Raw genomic sequence first — 24,539 nt, forward strand, 5'->3', positions numbered from 1 at the left:
TCCATCTAGCAATATCCTCAAAAGAGCTCTCCAATAGGTCTGACAGTCCACAGAGAGAAGCTCCTGACATATAGATAGCCCTGGCCTGCAGCAAGGAGTCTTTCATTTCCACCTATTACAGGGGAGCCATAAATTCTGGGGTACCTCAGCCCTGCTCTTTCCACTGCCACTGAACTTCCCAGACACAGCAAAATGACCTAAAGCCATCCTGAGATTTAATTCTGCCCATTTGTCCCATTTTTTCCCCCCCTCCCTGCTGAAATCTCTGCATATGTTCTGTGATTTCCAGCCGTAGAAAACAATCATAAAAAGCCCCTGGTAGGAAAGAGCTGTTGTTAAAGCCTTAATTCCTAAATATAAATCTTTCTGTTCAGTGAGGCGAGGGTTGTGTCTGGACTCTGCCAAATACATTGGGAAGAGCTGCCTCTGATTTGGAGCTGAGCATTTCTACAAGTTCCATCACTCACTGAATAAACACAATTTGACCCTTTAAAAACATTCCCAAAGGAGAAAAAAAATAAAGAAAACTCAGTGCTATCAGTTTGCTGGTGCTCAGAATGAAAACAGAGAGATCCACATTTATTCCCTGAAAAAAAACGCCAAAACCCACAGTTTCAGTGATGGTAAATTCTCAACAGTGCCCCCTCGTAGAAAGTGGTTTAACATCTATAAAAACAGCCCATAAACATCACGTCACACCCCTCAGGAGAACAGCTTCGTGCCCTTGAAATATTCCCCAGCAATTTTTATTTGGTAGCAAAGTGGCCCTCAGCCAAGGCTCCAGCAATATCTTAAGCCCCAAGGAAGGCAGACACTGCTGCAATGCTGGCTGACAGACATTTTACATCCAAATAAAAACTGTTTGAAAACACATCAAGGACGCAGGAGTGGCTCTCTCCGTGCTGCTGGTGGTGTTTGTGTGTAGGCAGAGAAATGGGAGGTGTCAGCTCACGAAAAGCTGCTGGGATTGCGGTGCAAAAACCACTTTGGGACAGAGGGGCGGCGAAGGTTTTGGTATCACTTTGGTGCAAATGGGCTTTCTGTCCTTGAGCCAAGAAATGAAGGATTTGGAGGAGGGTAAAAGAACCAGAGAGAAAGTTCTCCAGATTGTCATGGTTGTTGCTATTTGTTAGCACTTGACCCAGCAGAAGATTTGGGACTTGAGGAGGTTAAAGAAGAGGCACCCAGAACAGCCAGATGCAGATGCAGTTTATCTTGTAGGCTGTAAAGACAATTCATTAATAACATTATTAACCTACTGGAAAGGAAATTCATGCCAAACGGGCTTGAGCTAATGGGAATTTCATGTGGAAAAGGGGATGGGGCCCCAGCTCCAACCCAGGGCTGCAGCGAGGCCCTGGGGCACTCATCCCACAGCACACCAGGGAATCCTGGAATTGTTGAGGTTGGAAAAGCCCTCTCAGACCATCGAGTCCAACCAATCCCACACTGCCAAGGTCATCAGTGCCCCATGTCCCCAAGTGACACATCCACAGGGCTTTAAATCCCTCCAAGAATGGGGACTCCATCGCTGCCCTGGGCTGGACAGCCCATTCCATGAAGGAATTTTCCCTAAAATTCACCCTGCATCCAGTTCACGACTCTCAGGAGCAATTTGGAAATAGAAAAGGAAGTTGTGCTGTGTAAAAGTGGAACATTTTATATGTTCACATAAATAACCTGCTTACTTTAAGAGTCGTGTGATTGTGGTACATGGGTTTGCAGAAGTTCCCTTCAGTGGTTAGTAGAGAGTGCATTTCTACCAGGGAAAAAGACAACAAAAAAGGCAGAATGGCAAATAAAAGTGTAGCAATCAATAGACATCTATTAATTGTTTCTGATGCTGATTGATCTGAACCCACTTCAGATGGTTGTAAGGAGAAAATCCATCTCAAACTGGTAAGCTCTGGGTATTTAATTGAAAATCTGGAAAACAAGCAGGAACTTCAAATCAGAGAATCACAGAAAAGGTTGGAAAAGCCCTTTAAGATAAAGTCTGACCATTCCCAGCACTGCCAAGGCCATCAGTGCCCCATGTCCCCCAGGTGCCACATCGGCAGGGCTCTGAAATCCCTCCAGGGATGGGAAATTCACGTCTGCCAGGGCTGGACAACCCTTTTGGGAAGGAATTTCCCTGAAAATCCACGCTGAGCCCCCCCTGATTCAGGGTGAGGCCGTTCCCTCTGCTCCTGTCCCTGTTCCCTGGGAGCAGAGCCTGACACCCCCCGGCTGTCCCCTCCTGTCAGGGACTTGTGCAGAGCCACAAGGTCCGCTCTTATCCCCCTTTCCTCTAGCCTGAGCCCCTTTCCCGACTCCTTCAGCCGCTCCTCAGAGGATTTTCAGCACCCTGGAGCTGAAATGCTCGGGGGGCATGGCAGATGTGCGGCTACCCCACAGATTCAGGGACAAACATGACTACACTACCCAGCGCGCACCGCGCGGACGGGCACTCCCGCCCCCTTTCTCCCTCCGCGAAACATCACGGGACTTGTAGTCCTTCCCCCCACGTGTAGTTCGTCCCGAAAAAGTTCCCGCACCTTTCCGGGTACCTGTCGCTCTCCGGCAAGGAGGGGCTGCCCCGTTTCCATGGCGACGAGCCGGCTCAGCCAATAGGAAGCGGCGTTCTACGAGTGGGGGCGCACGGCGGGCCAATGAGGAGCGGCGTTGCTGCGGGGCGCGCTGGCAGCGCGCTCGCCGAGTCTCCTTGGGGCCGTCCGTGTGTCCGCGGGCCGACATGGGCGGCGGCGGCAGCACCCGGCGCGTCACCTTCGAGGCGGACGAGAATGAGAACATCACCGTGGTCAAGGGCGTGCGGGTGAGCGCGGGGTCGGCCCGGGGCTCGCCGAAGCGCTGCGGGCTTGGCCTGGCCCCGGCTCCCCTTCCCACTCTGCCTCTCCCCTTCTCCCGTCCCTGCCTCTGCCGTGTCCCCGCTCCCGTCCCGCTTCCCTCCCTCTCCCGCAGTGATTTCGCCTCTCTCCAGCCCGGTGGGGATAAGGAGCCCTGGGCCCCTCGTGGTGACCCGTTCTGGGGGAAATCTGGAACTCCGGGCGCTGGGTTTGTCTTTCCCTGACCTCCACACGCCGGAGCTCCTCCCTTTGGCGTGTCCTGCGGCCGTGTACGCTGAGGATCCAACTTCCCGTGCGCCCGCCGAGCCGGGCCCGTCTCTCCGTGTTGATCATCGGTCACAGCGTGGTTTGGGCTGGAAGGGACATTAAAGGACTCAGTGTCACCCCTGCCACTGTCCCAGGCTGCTCCAAACCCCATCCAGCCTGGCCTTGGACACTTCCAGAGATGGGGCAGGTGGCAGGAATGTCACCTCCGCTGTCTGTAATATCCCAGAGTAGAATTTGAGACACGAGGAGCTTCAGGAATTCTAGCAGCTTAAGAATTTTTCCATGTCAGGCACTATGCAGTGATAATAGCTTAGCATTTATTGCTGTTTTTAGGGGAGGAGATGTGCAGGAGGAGAGTTCATTCTGCTTCAGCAAACTGATGTTTTCCATTTCTGGTCATTGAATGCTCTCGAGTAAATAGGTGACAGTGATATAAATGTAATATAATTTATATATCCCATATAGAGTGGGGTTCATGTGCTCTGAAACAGGGTGCCCGGAGAAGCTGTGGCTGCCCCTGGATCCCTGGAATTGTCCACGGCCAGGCTGGATGGGGCTTGGAGCAGCCTGGGACAGTGGACAGTGTTCCTGCCCACAACAGGGGCTGGAATTAAAAGCTCTTTAAGGTCTTTTCCAACCTTAATAATTCTGTGATTTGATGACACAAGTTGGAAGCCAGAAGCTCTTACACTAATAATTCTTCCCCTTTTGTTAATTTTATCCCTGGGCTTCCATGGATTTGAAGCTGGAGGCTGCTCTTACTCTGATGGATTCTGCATAATTTGAATATTTCTCCGTGTGCTTGTGCCAACATCGGAATGAACTTTGTGTTCAACTGCGACCACTTCTGTTGCACAAGTCCTTTCCCAGGGTGAAATTCTTCCTGGGTTGAGTGCTCTGCACCTCAGAAAGGGAAATTAAATCCCTGAGAAAGGCAAAAAATGCTGATTAATTACCAGCAAAGCTGTCATTTCCTTTACTCTTCCCTGTATCCTCTGTGAGAGCCAAAACCATCTTGTTCTGTTTAATTGTTCGGAGCACTCGCCTCACAAACAAGGGGATTGTTTTGTGTTGGGGATTGAATCTTAGCAGCTGTCATGTCTTGTAGAGAGGCTCCTGGCTCTGCTTTTATAAAGTTTTATTCCATTTGGAGGGGAAATGGGGAGAAAGAAGGAGCTAAAGTGCGACCCTGTTGTGTTTTGCAGTTGTCCGACAGCGTCATCGATCGGATGAAGGAACCTTCCTCACCCAGTGGGAGACAGCACCGAGGATCAGGTGCAGGTTTGCTCCTGGTTTTCAGCTTTTAATGGGAAAAAGGAAATCAGATTTGCCCTTCAGAGGATCGTAATGAACTCATTGCCCTTTCGCAGAGATGATTTTTTTGACATTAACTTTTTGGCTCATCTATAGCTCGTAGACTTTTAGGGGAGTTTTTTTGTTTTCTTCTGGCTGACATTCAAGTGTAAAACACAAATTAGACTTGGCTTTCCCCATTTTTAAAGACTTAAAAAACTCCAAAACACCCCCGAACAAGCAAAAATATCCAAGTAAGTCTTGAGTTCTGAAGGGAAAATATTTGATCCTTTAATCAAAACTGATTTTTAGTCTGGGAAGGTTCTGCTGAAAGACACTTAAGCAAACATTACAAGGAGAATATGCTCTTTTCCTACCCTGGGATGGTGGAAATAAGTGATGTACAGCTCACACAGATCGATGGCTTTCTTAACTCCTTCTGTTTCATTATTGAGGGCTGTTGAAATGCATCAAACCTGCCAGGAATGCTCTGCTCTAATTTAAAATCCTTCAGCACAAGTGAGCACGGCACAGCTGCTGCAGGAGTGAGGAGCAGGGGCAGAGATTGGAACAGGGAATTTGTGGACTCCATGAAACCTGGAAAGTTCAAGTTAGGCTCTCTCTTCTTAGTGCTCCAGAAATGCTCATGAGAGCAGAATTCCCCAAGGACCTTCTGCCTTGATGCTTTACAGGAAATCCCAACCAACTCAACCCTGATTCAACACCAGTCCTGTGGCAGCCTTGCAGCGAGACTTGAATAAACAGAATTTAGCATCTTCCCTTTTTTTCTGGAACATAAATTTAGTTTCAGGTTAATTGGAGTGGTGTATCCCAGAATCCCAGAGTGTTTTGGGTTGGAAGGAACTTTAAAATTTTCATTGCAACCCCCTGCAGTGGGCAGGGAACCATGGACAGAGAAGCTTCTTTCTTAATTTCTTTTCAAATATTAATTTCTATTTCATTTTGTCCCTGTATTTCACTGGGGTGAAGAAATTATTTGAGATAAAGGATTTTTATGGAACAACCCTTGCAGGTCTTACCTGCTCTCCTGTGATGTTTGCTGTTCATCCTTAAATGTGAATTATGGGAATGGTCTTGTGAGCAAGCTCCTGGGATTTTGGGGTGTGGGAGGGTTGTAACACCCCAGTAATTCTCTGCTAATTCACACTGTTGCATTCCTTGAGCTTTCATTTTTGTTTCTCTTTGCATGTGGCAAATCGGGCTTTTTTTTTTTTCTTGTTGTTTCAGTTGGTTAATATTTTGTTTTGTTTTGGTTTTGTTTGTTTCTTTGTTTTGGGTTTTTCTTTTTTGTTGAAAGATTTGAAATTGGTCCAAAGTTCATCGGGGGGATGGAGAACCTCTGCTATGAGGAAAGGCTGGGAAAATTTGGATTCTTCAGCCTGGAGAAGTTTGGGGTGACCTCGTTGTGTCCCAGAGGAAGATGGAGAGGGACCTTGGGCAAAGCCTGGAGGGACAGGACACTGGGAATGGCTTCCACTGCCAGAGGGCAGGGCTGGATGGGATCTTGGGGAGGAATTCCTGCCTGGGCTGGAATTGCCAGAGCAGCTGCGGCTTGCCCCTGGATCCCTGGAAGTGTCCAAGGTTGGACATCGGGGCTGGGAGCAGCCTGGGGTTCTGGGAGTGTCTGTACCCATGGCAGGAGTGGAATTAAAAGCTCTTTAAGGTCCCTTCCAACCCAAACCATTCCAGGATTTCATGAATTGCTTGACCTTCTCAAGCTTGGAAAATTTAAATGTGTTTTTCCTTTGAGAACTTGTGATTTTGGGGAAATGCTTCTGTATCCCAGACAAATAACACTTCACTAAAATAAGAAACCATGTCTGGAGAGGGAGAAACATTAGAGCTCTTGAACCCAGCCCTTTCTTCCAGGCAAGCCTCTGACAGCTTTTGGTGGAGGAATGATGGCTCAAGTTACGTGAAAGAATGTTTGTCTTGTTGCTTGCCAATAATGATGAATTTATTGACTTCAGTTTGAGGTCAGAAAATGAAATTACATCCACTTACACTGAAATCTGACATGGAAAGACAATGTCTGAAAGCATCTCAGCTTGCTTGGCTCACTTGCTGGCTTTCTGAGTAATATTAAATGCACTAAAATATTTAACAAGTGTAAAATCTTTCAGGCCTGTCTGTAATTCCTAAAGCAATATTGATGGAAAGTAATTTGGTCAGATGAGATTTTTTTTTTTATTTTCCTGGGTGTGTATTATACCTGAAGCTTCAGACAGAGGGAATAGTTTAATTCATTTTAGCTTAGTGGATATTGGAAAAACTAATAGTTTATTAGGGGAAAAAAGAAAAAATGCTTAAATTATCAAGCATATCAGTATCTCAGACAGTATTTTATTTTCTTTTTCCATTTGCAGAAACAGATTCAATTAAGGGCACAGAGGGATTTAATTTTTTTTTTAAACTGTATTTATTATTATATCCTCATTAAATAAATCAGCCCCCTGTCACAAAATATTGTGTAGGGTTGTAGGAAAATGAGCCTCCTCAGGAGCTGGGTGATACCTTGCATGTTTTCATGGATTCATTTTGGTGGATTGGTGTTTTTATTTTGGGTTGCTGTCTGATTTTGGGTGGAGTTTCAGTGGCTCTGGATGCCTTGTGTCAGTCAGAAAGATGTAAAGATGTTATTGGGATGTTCAGGAATGAGGATTTCAAGTGTTGGGTTCTAATTGGAGGCAAACCCAGGATTTAGCTGAACTTTTAGGAGAACAAACTTCTCCTGTTGGTTGTGGGGTCACAGGGGAGAAAGCTCTCAGGGACACATTTGGGGAAGTTTCCTTAAGGACATCCTACTCCTGCTGCATGGAAGCACATTACAGTGTACTCAGGGAAATTAGCATTATTAATGTTTTTAATTTAATGTTTTTGAAGAGTTGCAGCATGTCCTGATGATGTTAGTAACTGCAGATTGCTGGATGCTGCATGAAAAACTGAATTTAAAACTGGAATTTCTCAGGAGAAATTGAGAGGGGGAGGCCCTGCAGTATTGCTTGTGAGGAGAATTATTTTGTGTTTTCAGTTTTTGTGAGCACCTGGAAACTTAGAGAGTTGGGCTGAATTTCTGCCGCTTAAGCAAGAATCCTCTGCAAATAAACCCTGGCAGTTCTTTGCCCTTTCATGTATTAATTGCTTCCATCCACCTTTTTGTTCCAACAGCACTTTTCCTCTGCATGAACTGAAAGATGAAATAAACTGACGTTTGTGATGTTACTTTCTAGAATTCCTCTTATTTTTAGACTGGAAAAAAACCCAGAGGTTTCCTGGGTTGATTCCCTTTGCTGTGAGACGCCTGGAAAGCTCAGGAAGTTCCTCACATGGATTTTCCACCTGCCTTCCTGCAGCAGAAGCCAGGAGAGCTTGGCTTTTGCTTTTGTGTTTATTTGCCCTCCTCTCTTTACAGCTCTGGGAATTCTTTCTAAAGAGTTTGAAACTTGTACTGAAAACTTGAAGTAAATCAAGTAGAACCCTCAGACAACATTGAGATGGTTGTGGATCACTGATGTCCTGAAATGATTTACTTGTTATAAATTAATAATATTAATAATAATATTTTGCTACTTTTTTGTCACAGAGTTTCTTGGAGATGATTTTCCTTTGCAGTGATGTGCCTTGGTGTCCTTTGGGTTAAAGGTTTTGATGGAAATGTTTTATTATCCAAAGGTGAAACGTTTTTGGCTGCTAAAGATGCCGAAGTTTGAGTGCTGGCAGTGGAGCAGAAATCTTTAGTGGAGCTTGACATTCCTGTCCCTGGATTGCAGGAGTATAGGGAACATGGAATTGCACATTGGAGCTGGAGGAAGTGCTGCAGAAATTAAAGTTTTTGCTGTCTAGGTGATGGGCTGGGTGTTCTGTGAGTGCTTTCAGCTGGTTGGGTAAGCCCTTGTCAAATGGTGCTGAAATTCCAGGGGAAAACTGGCAAATCATGGGAGTTGAATATGGAAAATATCCATGAATGTGTAAAAGGCATGTGCCCCATCCCTGGAAGTGTCCCGGGCTGGGCTGGACGGGGTTTGGAGCAGCCTGGGACAGTGGAAGGTGTCCCTGCTGTGACAGGTGTGTCACTGGATGTCCTTTAAGGTCCTTTCTGACCCAAACCATCCCATGAACATCTAGAACCTGGTGAATTTTCATCTTGTAAGGCATGAATGAAAAAGCTGGATTACTCTCTGGTACTGTATTCCCAACATTTGTCTTATTCTCAAGCAGCATTTTGAATCTCCACTGAACTTCCACTGCTGCTGGGATTTCAGCAGCCCTGCACCTCTGGGCTGCCTGGTTTTGTTGCTTTCTGAGTTCTGAGACATCCCCTGGAACGAGATATTTTACACTAAATGCAAGCAGCAGTAAAAGGCAAAAGGTGTTGGAACATCTGCAAACGTGACGTTTTTAACCTATAATTGACGTTACAATATCTGCTCCTGTCTGTTGTTATCCTAACGTGGTGTACACCAGAAACTCCCCAAAGAACAGTTTAAATCTACAATTAAACATATTTAAATATGCTCCAAGAAATGCCGCTTGTGTGTACATGAACCTAGAGGATGACATGATACAAATTTGGGTTGGTTGAAGGAAGTTTTTTACAGTGAAGGTAAAGGCACACAGGGTGCCCAGAGAAGCTGTGACTGTCCCTGGATTCTCTGGAAGTGTCCAAGGCTAGGTTGGAGCACCCTGGGATCGTGGAAGATGTCCCTGGCAGGAGGGTCTGGACCAGCTGTAAAGTCCAAAGTGCATCCCAAACCATCCTGGAAAATTCTGTGTTTCTGTGTCTTTGCAGTTTAAAAGGCCAGGCCAAATGTAGCAGGGATTTCTCTGTCTCTCCTTTCCTCTTTTTTGTTTCTTTCCTTGGAATTAACTAATCCTGCTCAATTTTGTATGGGAAAAGTGGCCCCTGTGTGGGAGGCACTGAAGGCTGGAATTGCAGTGAGTGATTCCCAGCCCCGCTTCTGCTCCCGCTGGTGCTTTATTTGTTGTTATTCAGTGTTGGAAAGGGAACTAAAAAAACGAATTCTGAGGTTTTGAAGTGTTTTGCAAATGGAGGAATTCAGCTTTTCAGTCTGTGGGATTGAGCTGTGGTTTTGTTTCGTTTCCCTACATGAGGGCCAAGGCGAAAGCCAATTTATCCCATGACTATTGTCAGATATCAGGGGGACATTTAATTGATTTAATAGTTTCTTATTTTACAACTGATGGAAAACTTGGGCTATTCCAGACAAAATTTAAAGGAAGAGCCCTGGATGTGCCAGCTCCTGTCCTCATATGTGGAAGTAAATAAGTCTGAGGCAAACTCATTGCAGTGACAGTCACTTTCTTCGATAGTTTTTGCCTTTTACAAATGATTTTCCGCGTGTGGCTTCTTGCAGAGAGGCAGGATTTATTTTTCAAGGAGCCTTCATTTAGAAGCGTCGCTTTTTGTTTCCATCTATTCTTAGAAACAGGTAATTTTTATGTACTGCCTTCCACGTGCTTTTTGGGTCTCTGGTGGATTTGGGGAAATTAAATTTCATGCTATTCTGCTTTAGGCTGCCTGTGCGCTATTAGGGTTTGCTGAGTGCAGACGTTGCCTCTCCAAATCTTGTGTAGCACACAAATAAAGGGATTTTTGTTGTAGCTGCTGTTTAACAAGCACATCCAAAGTATTTGCTTAGCAATGGCTTGTGAGTCGAAAGTTAAAACCTTCTGCTTTTTAATGTGGGAGCACAAGATTTGTGCTGGTTAAAGCCTCATGTTCCAGTGCTTAGCAGGAAAATCATTTGGGAAAACAACTGTTGGTGGCTGCTGTGTGATTCTTGTATTAATTTCTACTCAGCTCAGTTCAGGAGGAAGAATTAAGTTCATGGAGCCCTTTGCAAAACATCAGGAAATAATGAGTTTTAAGGACTGAATCTTTATGCATTTATGGATGGAAGTGGTGCCATTGCCTTTTACTAGTTCTGAGGAAATTGTTTTGTGCTTAAATCCTGGCATGTTGTAATGCATTAAACACCACTGGCAGAGCTTTAGGACTTTGAGCCCAGCCTTAGGCTGAGCTTGCTGAAAATGCAGCCAGAGTTTATCTACTCTTTATGAGCCAGACTCATCTGGTAGGGTTTTTGAATTTGGGGGTTTTTATGTATGTTAAAATTAATTAAAAACCTATCTAACAAGGTTTTTTTTGCTTTGCTTTTTTCTTTCATTTTTCCTTAATTTTGGCTACTTTATGCATTAAAAAACAGAATTTGATGGAAGAAGAGGCTTGTTTGGAATCCATTTGTCTTGGTCTTTGTTAGAAATCTCCCATGTGTGTTCTGTCCTATTCGTCCTTTGTCCTTCAGAGACCTTCCTGGGATTATAGGTTGGAAAGCTCAGATAGTTGGCTCAGATAAAGAGCTTTGTTATTTAAAGGATTGTTGGAGTAGAAGTCATTTGAAGCAGTTTGAATGATTTTTTTTAATCTCAACAGAATAAAAAACATTGACAATTTTTTAACGAGATAAACCCAACGAGTAAATTCGAGCTGTTTGATTTCGCCAACACGAGTCTTGATAGCACCAAGCAAGGAAATTGTCATTCTGCTGCGTAGAATTCTTTCTGGTTTCATGGTACAACAGATATTCTTATCCAAATTTATCTTTGCACTGTCTGAAGGAGCAGAGGAGTTTAAGTGCATTTGTTTCCTTTGTATTATTGAAAGATAGCTCTTGTTAGATGTAACACGACTTCAGCAGTTGGAGGAGACCTCCCAAGTAATAAAACCTTTAGCTTTTAATAGTAAATTGCTACTTTTCTTCCCATCCCAATTTATTTACATCGAGAGACTCCTCGCTGTGGTAGAAAAGAACACTTTAAATGGACGATTTAATCACATTAAGTTGAAAAGAAAAGCTTTGTTTTATTCTTTCATCTTCAGGCTGCAGCAAAGTGTTCCTAAAGCTCTTCATCACTTGTCAGCTGAGGCAGGTTAAGTGTTTTGTTGGTGCTGCTGCTTGAAAGCTTTGTGCAGTTGTTTTTTAGTTAAACAGGAGTTACCACTTAGAGATCCTTTTCTTCAGCCTCAGGGGAATGGGAGAAACTTCTATTGCCACAATTTTTTTTTTCTCCCCCATCCTGCTTTGCTTGTGTTCTGAACTCCTTGACTTTCAACAGTGTCATATTAAAGTTTTGGCCAACGCCAGGCTGAAAATTGGGCTTCAGATATTCCTACCTATTGGTTGAAATCGAAATTTAAGAGGTAAGGAAAGGACGTTTCTTCCCTTCTTTCTTTTTTTTTTTTTGAGGGTTTGCTGTCTGCCTCTGGCAATGCTTCACAGAGCCTATTTATCAGATTCTCATTTTTAGCTTCATTAACCACGTTTGATTTCACTTCATGTTAATCACCTGCAAACAAGCATTTAATATCAGCTGCTTTTTTAGGGTGGGAGATGGTAGCTCTTCCCGGAAAGGTTCTGCTTTTATCTCTGGAACTTTTTACTGAAGAAGTTGAATGGTTTGTCCAAGATGCGTCTTTCCGCCTTCCTTCCGCCTTCCTTCCGCCTTCCTTCCGCCTTCCTTCCGCCTTCCTTCCGCCTTCCTTCCGCCTTCCTTCCGCCTTCCTTCCGCCTTCCTTCCGCCTTCCTTCCGCCTTCCTTCCTCTTTTTCCTTGTCCTTTTCCTCTCCCATGAGAGGGAGGCAGTTTATCCTTGATAATGCTCTCCATTATCCCTGATGCTACTAGTTGACATTTCTCAACAAGGGGAGATGGCACCAATTTAGGAAATTTAAGGAGGAAAAAAAATCAGTATCAGGAGAAGTGGGTGGGAAGAATTAAAAGGCAGTGGTTATTTAGAAGAGGGATTTCAGTGTTAATCAGAAACCTAAGGCAGCTGGAATTTTTGGAGGAGCACCACTCAAAATGGTGGTTTTGTGTCCCTGTGCCAGTGTTGAACACATTTATTTTTGCTTTTATTCTGCTTTGTTGGCAGAAGAAAATAGAATGTTCTACTCAGAAGTGAACCTCAGGAATTCTTGAATTATCTGGGAGCACCTTTGTGATAATCAGATTTTTCTTTCTCCTTAAGGTTTTCATATTTCACCTCTTCAGCCTCTTTTTTCCCCCGTAAGTACCTTGGTTTTCTTCCTGCTCACAATTTGTAACACTAAAAGAACACCATTTGTAGTATTGCGTCAGCTGAGACCAGTCATTGGTGCAAGTGATTTTTATTAGCAGATCTCATTGCAATTCATTAAAAATGCAGGTATTGGATTAACGATGTTGTGAGAATTTCAAGCATTCCAGCATTATCTTTTATTTTTATACAATTTCTGAATAATGAAAATAACCATAAACATCATAATTACATATTATTTACAGCCTGTTCTCAGTCATTATTAAAAGCAGCAATACAGGCTGAATATTGGGCTGAAAAGACACATTTCAGAGTTGTAGCTGTGTGCTGATAATTCAATTAAAAAAGCTGGTTTTGCTGGAGTTGGAGAAAAAAGCATCAAAATGTGTGTAAATCACCTCCAGTTTCCTGGAGAGAAGGAAATCTTTGTGCCTGTGCAAGGAATTACTTGAGAGTGAAGAAATGTGAATATTGGCTATTTCTAAGCTGACTTCTTGGCTCCTGCTGTTAATATTACATGAAATAAATGTTTTTCCACTTGGTCACTGAATTCACTTCCAGATTATTCTCCAAAATAAACAAGCTGCTGTATGGGGTGTTGGAAATGGAAAGCTTGTCTTCAAGGAATGAGGAAATACTTGGAAATTCTCCTTTTTAAAAGTCATTCTCATGTCCAGAATGTTGTACAAATGTTTAAATTCTTTCCCTCATCCCTTCTCCAGTCAGCAATTCCAAGCCTGAACGTGCTGGAGTTTCCATCAGAGCTCAATAAACAAATTTTACAATTTGCTCTGCTCTGATGGATCCTTTGTAGCAGCCTCTTGTTATCACCTGGCTGAATGAACAGGAGATGAGATTTGAGCACACCACAACAGCTGCTAAAGATCCACTTATTTCTCACTGCTCCTTTCTTTGTACCCAATTTGAGATGAAGTGATTGCTTTCAGGATTTCTGCAGCCTTTTGGTGCCCATGTCATCGATAAATGAAATTGGGACTTGATACGGAGATAAGTCACCTTTTTGAGTTCTTCTCAATATTCAGCTTCTGCTGGGAAAAATTTTTAAACCCCCTTTAAAATGTTAGCGCTCAGGTGTTAAATGGCTTTAAATGTACAATGTGGAAATTTGATATCCTGATTTATCTTCCTGTTCAACTCCAACCACTGAGAAATCTGTTTAATGGGATCAGCAGAGATATTGATGAGTGTTATCTTCCTTTTTCTTTCATTAACCTTCACCTGTTAAGGACACTTCCACTGCTTGTTTTTTTTCCAAAGGATTATGGACTCTGTTTTTCTCTCCCAGAACAGCTTTAAAGTTATTAACCAGTTTTAGCCACAGAGGTAGATTTCTTAAGGATAATTAATTTTTTCACGTGTTTTTTGAAATCTTGTGAATGGATTGGTGTCAGTGGCACTGTTAGAGTTTTGTGGAATTCATAGAAAATTCCTCAGAGGGATGTGCTCAGGACAGATGGGGAGAATTCATGCTGGATGTGGATCTGCTACAGAATGGTTACAAAACCTCTCTTAAAACATTTTTCCCATCATTATTGTCCACTTGCTTTTTCCATCACCCTTCTCTTTTCCTGCTTGAATTGTGGATTTGCTTCTCTTGAGTCTCACCTGCTTCTCCTTCCACCTTACCAATGCTTTTAAAATTCTGCATTTTTCTTTCTATCCTCCTTCTTGCTGGATTTCTTCACTCGTTTAGGTTGGAGAAGACCCTTAAGATCATAGAATTATGGACTGGTTTGTCTTGGAAGGACCATCCACTATCCCAGGTTGCTCCAAGCCCTGTCCAGCCTGGCCTTGGACACTTCCAGGGATCCAGGGGCAGCCATAGCTGCTCTGAGCACCCTGTGCCAATGTCACCACCTTATAAAGAAAGAATTTATTAATCTATGACATCAAGGGACAACTGGACATGGCAATTAATGAAAGGCTTTAATGAACATTAGTTAAAATGAGTGGTGGGTGCAGGTTTGGGGGCTGCTGAGCTATAAAAGCAGAGGCGCCTGCCCCACAAAGAGCTGAAATGTGAACGTTTGACAGTAAAATTCCGTGCCTGGAGCCTGTGTTCCTGCCCATGGAAAGGTATAAAAATACCCTCCCTCAAGGCCTTTGTGAGTGAGTGATGAGCAGCTTTGTGATCTCCTCATTCCTGCCCAAAGTGGCTCCAATCCAGAGCTGAAATTGGGGGAAGATTGACTTTTCAGTGCCACCAATAGTGCACAATCACAGCTGGAGATGCCTCCTCAGACCTGATGGTGGTAGATGAACTGAACATCAAAATTTGCTATTTTTGTAGCCCTGGCAGTGCAGGGAGGCCCATTTGGGAGTGCTGGACTGAGCAGGAGTGGCTGGCAATTCTTTGCCATTAGTGGTGACTTCTAAGTGATGCTTCAGTTAAAAAAATCCCCTTTTTCCTTACCTGCTACGTGTAAAAATCCATAATTATTTCCCTGCCCTCTGCAGTGGTAGAAGGAGTTTGTTGAAATACATGTGAAAGAATTTAAAACAGATTTTGTCCAAGCAGATGAAAAGAACACCAGTAAATTTCCCTGCACTGTCAGATAAAATAGCTTTACAATAAACTTCTGAACCGTAAAGATCAGGAACTGGACAACTTAAATTGTCCTGAAAGGACACCACATGCTTAATCCTCTTGAAAGCAGAATCATCAAATCCTTCTTGTCACTGCTTACAATATGATTATTATTTTTTTAATGTTGAATTACAGAATCCTGATGCTTTTATCCATTGTGTTCCACAAGAAAAGCCTTCCAGTGTGTGTGGAGCAGGGATTACTTAAAACAGCTGAAATGGGAATTTTCTCCGCTGCTGTATTCAGTTTGAGGCAAGGGAGATGGTATTTTAAAGGTGTTTGATACTTCTGTTTCATTATTTTTATTAATTATTTTAAATTAACAGGAGGGCAGAATGACTTATGGTTAAACAGCTGCTGAAATAAGTTATTATCTCTGTATTTGATTACAGACATGGGGGGGAAGGATGGGTTATGCAGAAGGTTTGGTTGAAATAATTCCCTCCCTTCCAAGGGGCATTGGGAACAATTGAAAAAGTCATGTTAAAACTCCATGCAGTCATTTATCCACACAGCAGGAGTTCCTGCAGAAACTAAAAATTAGTGGAATTTTTATTAACTGGCTTTTTTAACTCGGTGCTCTTATTGGTGGGAAATAAGCTGATTTTATGGGCTCTCACATATTTTGAGATGTACTGAACTGATTTCATGTTTCTTCTCTTGCATCCCTGTGTCTGTCAACTGTTTATCAAATTTAAGTCCTCCAAGTCAGGATATTTCAAATTACCAAAAAGGTGTCAAACCCACGTATTTGTGGCAGCGCGAATCTCAGAAATGAATTATTTTTGTAAAACAGAGCTGTTAGCACAGGCAGGTAGAACCTAATTCAAAGAATCACAGGGGAAAACCTTCTAATCCTGTTTTTTCCAGCCCCCTCATAAATCCAGTGTGATTTGCTTTATCACAGCATTCATGGGATATTGAAAGGAGAATATTCCAAATATAATAGGAACTAACTTTGGTTTCTTACTTCGCAACCACGCACTGATTGTTTCTAATTGAAATTTGTATAAATTGATGGGTACCCACATTTACATTGGAAAATAGGGAATGTAATCTAAGCAAGAGCGCCTTCGGAAAGTAAAATATTAAATATTTTAAAATTATGCACACTTAATTGCTTTGGTTTTTTTGTATTTCATTATCCTATGAGCTTGTCTGAGGTATTCGTGCACATTACCAATATTTAACAGTTAATACAAATTTCTGTCCTTGGAGGGGAGCTTTGTTTGTACTGAATTCCTGATTGGAGGAAGTGCCTGGAATTGGGAATTTCAGTAGAAAAGCTGCTGGATGTGTTGGTAGTTAAACTTGTATGAATCTGAAAGTAGAATTTATTCTTGAGAATGCTCTTTAAAAATAGTAATATTTAAGAAAACCCACAGCAGTTTAAATGCTAGCTTTTAAAGCACATAAATGACTTTTTTAGTGTTTTTAGGGTTTTCTCTCTGCTGGTGGGCTGAAGGGATGGTTCATTATTGTTTTCATTGAGTGCAAAGTTAATTTGGGTTATTTATAAGGCTAAAGAGCAGGTAGAGCAGTATTTGAAACACACCAAACTTTTAAAATAATTCTCTGCCAGCAATACTGATGCACTTTAGTTACAACATTTTCCTATTTTCTCTCCTGTGCTGCTCCCAGCAAATCCAGGGCTCATTGAGAACTAAAAATTAAGGAAAGCAGAGTAGATTTCATGGTGTCGTTGTCTTCCCAGCTGATTTAAACACACCAAATAAAATTCCTACAGCTTTAATTGACATTGAAATCATCTCCACTATCCCAGGTTGCTCCAAGCCCCATCCAGCCCAGCCTTGGAGAATTCCAGGGATGGAGCAGCCAAAGCTTCCCTGGTCAACCTCTTCCAGTGTCTGAGGGAACAGTTTCTTCCCGTTGATTCTGAAGATTTTTGTGTGACCTGTGGAATTTAGATATGGACCAAACCAGAGCTTTTATTAGGCCCAAAGAATAAATCAAGGCAATTTCCATATTATAATATTTTTGCTTTTTACACATCTGGAGTTGAAATGTGGGTAGGAAATAGTTTTAATTGTGGAAGAGCCCTGATGAGTGTGAGCTGGGAAGGCACCAGGCACATAGGGGCTTCCTGATCCAATATTTATAAGCACAGTTAAGCGTTAATGCACAGTTAGGAATCCTCCAGGTGACATCTTCATTAATTCCCTCAAAGCTGCTGAAGAGAGCCCCAAGGTGCCCTGTCCCAAAGGATCTGGTTAATATTCCTGTTTTAAAGGGATGGGAGAACTTCCCCTTGGATAGGATCTGTGGTTTGACTGCCCTGATGTTGGTTGTCAACTCCAAATGCCAGAGGTGAAAGCAAGAAACTGCAGGAATTCACTGGGAATTGGTTTTTCCAGCACAAAAAGGAATCTTCCCGTGGTTGGGAGGTACCTTGGAGCTGTGTTCTCTGTTTGGGGAATGTTTCAAAGGGGTTGTTGTGTTGAGTCCATGAATTTCGGTGGAAGCAAAAGAGATTTTAGCAAAATTTACCCTGGCTTGAGGTGTGGTGTAGAGAAGCTGATTGAACACGGTGCTGGAGGTGTGGAGGTGCCTTCTTTTTGACTAATATTTCATATTCTTTTATTCTTTACACCCTTCAACCTTCTGCCTTCTCATGTTGGGTAAGTCCAGAGGAGGCCACAAATTTATTAAAGGGATTGGAGCACCTCCTCTACAAAGAGAGGCTGAGAAAGTTGGGGCTGTTCAGCCTGAAGAAGGAAAAAAAACTGTGTGGAGTTCTTGGAACAACCTTCCAGCACCCTGTTCACTGGACAGCAATTTTCTTTTAAATATCCCGGCTTAACCATAAGGAAAAACAGAACTTGGGCATTTTTAAATTTTTTTTTTTTTTAATTCATTATCTGAACATTACTTAGCTAAGTATTTTCTAAAAGGCATTTGATTGTATCAAACCTAAGTGTCTCTTCATTAATAACTTAATGCACCTGCCCTTTCCAGAGAATTTAGTGAAGGTGCCTGCTACTAAATGCTGTTTGCATTAATGAGTTTTTTTTTTCCCAAATGCAGGGCTAATGGGCAGATTCCCAGCTCTGCAGGCTGGAAGTTATTTGAATAATTTGTCCATATCACATTCCTGATTCCTCAGGCTAACATTTCCGAGGCTGCAGGTGTCTGCTTTCCCCGAGGTTTGTTGTTTACTGCCCTGCGTGGAATCCTGATGTCCTGCTGATTGTTTCTTTTCCGTGAAGGAACTGCTTAAGAGGGAGAGGAAAAAGGGATGGATTTGGATCTGGTGATTAACAAGGGCTGAGGAGTTGGAGTCAAATATTACAAGAGCTATAAAAATCTTTCTGTACCAAAGTGTTGTAGACATGGAGGATAAAATTGCTGATTGGCATCACGTGAAGCTTTGCTACTGTCCTGCTCATGGGTGGCCTTTGGAGTTCCAAGGCAGAGCACATTTTATGTATCTGAAACATCAGCAACTGTTGGGAAGTCCTTCAGTTCATTTTGCTTCTCTGTTCTTATCAGTTGTTCCTGAACCTTCCCAAAATCTTTTGAATCCTGGGAAATATCTTGGCTTTCTTGTTCGTTATTTGGCTGATTTTGAACCTAAAGTGGGACAATAAATACAAAGGATGAAGCAAATGCACTCTTTACAAATCAGGCTTTGTGGCATTTTAAAAAGGTGGTGGAATAAGCCTTTCTCAGATGTGCCAAAGGATGTTGGGTGGAATGGTATCTTGGTCTCTGGAGAAGATGGAATGTTGAAATGTTGAAATTTGATTTTTCACAGGGGCACATAGTGACAGGACAAGGGGGAATGGCCTTAAGCTAAGGAGGGTGGGTTTAGGTTCAGTTTTAGGAAGAAATTGTCTTTCAGACTTTTCCTGAAGAATTAATGGACAAATAAGAAAAGTCAGAGAGCTGTATCCCAGAGACCAGCAAAACAGCAAAACCTCCTTGTGCTGGGACAGTCCCTGCTTGGCCTGCCCCGATCCTGGCAGGAGCTTTCTGGATTTTATCACTGTTGACCCTGTCTGGATTCCGGACTCCCACCAAAGCTTCTCCCACAGCTGGACAGGAGTGAGAAAACAGAATTAACAGAATTCCCACAGAATCTCCAGGGAATGTCAGCTCTGGAGCAGCTCCTGCCTTGTTCCTCTCATATTCTCACTCCACTCTGCTCTATCCAGCTGCACAAAACTTTTTTTTTCTTCTTAAATCTGTTATCTCAGAGGAATCACTGCCATCCCTGGTGGGTCCATCCTGGTGAGTCCATTCCTGGTGGGTGCATTCTGGAGCTGGCTGGAATTGCTTCTGCTGGACGTGGAGGAGGCTCTCCAGAAACCAGCCCCGTAGCCGCCGGTACCAAACCCTGCCTGCACAAACCCAGTAGAACCATTCTGTGTCTGGGCTGTCCCACGGAGCGTTTTGGTGCCTCTCAGAGCGTCGTTGTAGTGGATTATGTAACCTAGAAATGTGTATTCTGTTTCATCTGTTGAAAGCTGTTTTTTGGGGGGATGTTTTGTCCTCCTTTTGCTCCTCCAGGTGGGAAGGAGGAGGATGCCTCCTGATAATGGCCCAGCCATTAAATCCAGGTGGGGCAGTGTTTCTTATCTCTTTCACCTCCCCTCCATCCTCCAGGGGACATCTTCTGATAATGGGCCATCAGAGCCCACCAATGACATGACACATTCCATCATCTCATTGGGAGATGCTCCACACAGTGGGGAGGAGCCAGCTGTTCCTAGCTAGATAAAAATTGGGACTGAAGGACACAAGGTGTCCAGTTTTTCCACTGAATTCCTGGAGGAAGACTGGACCCATCTCACCACCACTGGATTTTCTACAGGGCCATCTCTATTCCACAGAACCACATCTGTTACTCCAGGAGGACTTGTTTGGATTGCTTCCAACACCCTGACCAACAGGGTGCCAGGTCTTATCCCTGCCTCTGTCAGGTTTTTTTTCAGGATCTTTGTTTGCTTCCTTGCCTTTTTTTTTTTTTTTTTTTTTTTAATTGTACTACCACATTTATATTTTCCTTTTCATCTTTAATATGCCTAGTAAAGAACAGTTACTCCTATTTCCCATATCTTTGCCTGAGAGCCCCATATTGCAAAATTATAATTGGAGAGAAGGGGGTTTACATTCTCCATTCCAAGGGGGACTCTAGTTTTCCCTGGCAGACAACCGTCTTTCAAAACCAAGACGGTCGTGCATCCAGCTGGGGCTGCTCCATCCCCATTATCCCGGTGTTTTCCCATTCCCATTATCCCAGGAGAAGGCTGCCAACCCATCCCTTGGTGTGCTGAGGGGACAGAGCAGCTCTTCCTGGGGGGTTTGTGGTGGGTTCCCTTCACTGCCCATCTCACAAATGGCTCTATGATGGGAGCATTAAACACTCTCACACTCGCTCTCCTGCTTTGTTTTGTGCTCCTGTAGGAGCTGGGAAAAATCTGAGATGCAGCTGTGTCCTGCCTAAATGTTCCTGCCTGAGAATCTTCCCACTTTGCTCTGGGATGGAGCTGGTACTTAATTCAGCATCCTGAGGAACTTGTGATGTTAAAGGGGGTGGTGGTGGGAATGGCTATGCAGTTATTTAATTTTTAATAGAAAGATATTAATATATTAATATTTCAGCAATCTTGCACCCCCTAGGTTTAACATTTTCTATTTCACTGGTCAGTGTGTTTTTAATGCTCTGTAGTGTGAGCAGTCAGAGCCATTCTGGCCATCAGAAATGTTATTTAACGTTTAATATTAAACAATCTTTTCCTGATCCTCTCTCAAATAAATTATCTTTTCTCTTTCTAAATGCTTCTTCCCCTAGAACAAATCCCTCCTCCTTGTAGAACTGCAATTTTAATTTTTATTTTTATTTTTTTAAAACTGAAACATCATAAAGCTCCCATTTGGGAGCTCCCCAATTATATCTTACAATAATTCTATGGAATGATCTATAGCTCCACTTTTATTCCCTATTAGTATTTGGCTGATCGATGGGCAGCCTAATTGATTGTTAAGGTCAAATGTCTTTATTGGCTGCTGCCCGAATCTTTCCTTATTATGACATAAACCATCCTCTGGTCTGCTGGAGTTCTTGTACTCATTTTTGTACACCAGAACCATAAATTTCATTCTCTAGATGAGCAAGATAATTAGTGTTGTTATGTCAGTCATGATAATCCCAATAAAACGGGGGTTTCCTTTTTCACCCAGCTTTGTGCTAGAGATCTGTTGAAAGGTTCATATTTCCCTCTGAATTTTAATTTTAATACATTTTTAGGCTGGGGTTTCACTGGTAATTCACAAGTTTCCCCCCACTTTTCCCTCTGTTTTTGTGATCTCAGCATTTCCTGGGCCTGGCACGATGGATATCGATTCCTGCTGCTTTTCCTAAGATGTTTCTAACTGGATTAGTTGGCCAAAACTCCCATAAAATTGATGAAGCTGCTTCATTCATTCATAAAACTCCTTTGTGAGGCTGCTTTGGGACAAGCAGAATTGCTGGGAGTCTGTACTATAACAGGAATGCGGAATAATGATTTTGGATAATCTTTGCAGATAAATCCAGCTCTTGGAGATGAGGTCACAGAGATCCTGCAGTGCCTGAAAATGAATTTCCCTGGGCTCAACCTCCCCTGGCAGAGATTTTGTCACTGCTCCCAGGGTTGGGGCAATTTCTGGGATTCAGCAGCTCTGTTTTTCTGGGTGTTTTGGGGTTCTGGAGCTCTGGGCTTCCATGGAGGGGAATCTGAGCCAGAATTTGTGTGGTGGTTTTATTTTATTTTATTTTTAATTTCTTTTTTTTGGTGTTGTGTTTTTTTGATGGGATTACCTTGGAATCCAGAACATGGCAAGTTTAGTTTAGGTAGGGCTTTATTCCCGGCAGGATTAGGATTAAGATGAATTTTGGTGGTTGTGGAGATGTCTCTCAGCTTTGTAGGGTTGGTGTCTCTCCAGCTTTTCTCCCTCTGTTCATATTCTTGAACTTTTTTTTGTTCTTAACCAGACTTTTCATTGATTCATCTGACACAACCTAAGCGAAGGAAATATTTTTTCTATATCTGCTTGATTAAACAAACTCAGGAGAATTTGGGGCAAAATCTTTGTCTAGGAACTAGAAATGTAAATATTTAGGATGTTTTAAGAGCTTTGTTGCGTAAAATGCATCTGAAAATACTTCATTTGTTACACAGAGATATTTCTTTTGGTTCTATATGAATAAAACCCAGCATTTTATGACTTTACTGTTTATGTCTCTGTCTCATCTCCATGGTTTTGCTTTACAAAGACATGTTTCTGAAGAAAAAAATACTTAATGTAATGTATAGGCCATGTTGTTTAATTTTCAAAAGATTGCACTAATTGAAAAGCTGTTTAATAAGAAAAATTTTTCTAAAGGCTCGCTGGTGTTGTGCTGTAATTTCAAAGATGGTTAAACCATAAGAAAGCAACTCGCAACTGCTGTGAGGAAAAAAAGCAAATAAACAATCGAGGGCACTGTATTACGCAGTTGTTTCTGTAATTGGGAGTAAGTTGTGTTCTGTTAACATTTCATTGAATTTTCTTTTAATTACAGTTAATGATGAAGAGCTGAAGAAAAGAATAGCCGAGGAACTGGCGCTGGAACGAGCCAGGAGAGACTCTGAAGCTCAGAAGAGGAGGTTGGTTCATTAATAACAGTATTTCAAACAAACTTGGACTTAATGCTTTTATTTTATTTATCTGCTTACTGGAAATAACTGAATTTTGTGCCCTGAGACAGACTGGCAGTGAGAGCTCTGGGGGCTGCAGCAGGTTTGGATATTAAATCCATGTTCAACAACAAATGAGCTGGAATTTCCTTGTAAGAGCTGATCCAAAGTGTTGCTCTAAATCCCTTTTGACCTCTTGAGTGTGGCTTTTTTTGCTGCCTTTTAAGCTCAAGCTTTGCTGATTTCTCTGGAGCCCAAATAATCACTTTGTGCTGCAGAGACAGAGCAGGGCTGGGGTCTCTGTGACCCAAAGTACCTTGGAACAGGAGCAGAAATGGGAATTCTGGAGATCTCTGGGAATTCTGGAGATTTCTGGGAGCTGCAGGATGTTTTGAGGCACTTTGAATATGTAAAATACTCTGTTAAACCAGTTCACACCAGTAAAACCCTTTTGATTCCTTTCTGTATATTGAAATATTCCTTTTTAAGCCTTGTTTTTTTTCCTTCAGAGATTGCAGTGACTGTGAAAGCCTGGGCAGAGCCATTATTAGCAATTAAAAATTCCTCTTTAAATTTAGAAATTTCGGTATCTGCTGAACTTCTGTGTTTATTTCTCCTTTCAGGGATTGCTGTAAATAGATAACACAGCACACCAAGTATTAATGTAAATATTCCACATTGTCCTCCACTGAGAATGGGGAGAAAAGCTCATTATGATGGATTAAAAAAAATTAGGCTGTAATTAGTACTACTTCAACTGTCTTCATAGATCTCAGTTGTTTCCTACCCAGCATTCTGTTTTTTAATTGAGTTAGGTTGATGGAGTATATAATTAGATAGGACTATATTAATGTCCCAGGGAAAAAAAAAAAAAATCAAGCTTTTCTCTTTTTTTTTTTTTTGCATCAGCAGTAAAGGAAATCAATAAGTTACAGTGAAATCTCCCCGTCTCCTCAACAGGGCTTTGACAGGAAAACTTGGGTTATTTTTGAGCTTCTTGAGTGCGCGAGACTTCAGCTAAATGGGATTAAAATATGGAAATATTTGGTTTGCATCTTCAGCGTTTTCCCTTGTGACACTTTCAATACTTTCTGGAATTCACCTTGCAGGGGTTGTGCATTGATCTGTGAAAGGGAGGGAGCAGACTGGGTAAAATATCAAAATAAATTGATGATGGTAAAGAAAGGAGAAATATCAAAACTTTTTGACAGCTTTACTTCTTTTCTAGTTTTGAGTTATTTAAATAATTTTTAGCCATAGCAAGGGTTGTTTTATTATCATTTTTACGCAGTGTTTGCAGTTATAAAAATCTGTTTTTAACAGACCATAGAGGCTTTTTTTTTTTTTTTTTTTTTTTTTTTTTTGTCTTGGATGAAACAAAAAGATGTAAAAGATGCAAATCGTTTTCCATAATTAAAACTTAAGGTCTTTAAGGGCTGAATTCTGGTGGAGGTTTGTGTTTTAAACTCACATTCTTCAGATAAATTATTTTGTCTTGCATGTGCAGAATGTTCCAGCTAATAGGAACATGGCATATAAACTGTAATAATTTGTTATATAAATACAGACACATTGATGCAGTGTTGGAAAACAGAACAAAAACCTGAGTTCTACATTTCAGCTTCTTGACCTTGCACTTGTGATTTATTAACAATTTCATTTCATAACCCACTAATTTTAAGACAAATCCTGTTGGGATGTGACATAAAAATTAAAGTTTTTGCCT

At 42.1% G+C, this 24,539-nt stretch overlaps 1 protein-coding gene across 4 annotated transcripts in view; it reads left to right on the plus strand.

The window, feature by feature from the left end:
* Positions 1–2,667: 2,667 nt before the first annotated feature.
* The window catches only part of CHCHD3 (coiled-coil-helix-coiled-coil-helix domain containing 3), a 123,441-nt gene continuing 101,569 nt past the window's right edge, over positions 2,668–24,539 (plus strand). For 2 of the 4 annotated variants that reach the window (XM_040062652.1, XM_040062654.1), the window contains exons 1-3: positions 2,668–2,815; positions 4,319–4,394; positions 22,699–22,783. In XM_040062652.1, coding sequence (XP_039918586.1) covers positions 2,735–2,815; positions 4,319–4,394; positions 22,699–22,783 — 242 coding nt within the window. In that variant the 5' untranslated portion in view covers positions 2,668–2,734. The remainder of the gene's footprint in view (positions 2,816–4,318; positions 4,395–22,698; positions 22,784–24,539) is intronic. The other 2 variants (XM_040062653.1, XM_040062655.1) reach the window with 1 other exon arrangement.

Source organism: Hirundo rustica, chromosome 4 (assembly GCF_015227805.2).
Source record: "Hirundo rustica isolate bHirRus1 chromosome 4, bHirRus1.pri.v3, whole genome shotgun sequence".
NCBI classification, from domain to species: domain Eukaryota; kingdom Metazoa; phylum Chordata; class Aves; order Passeriformes; family Hirundinidae; genus Hirundo; species Hirundo rustica.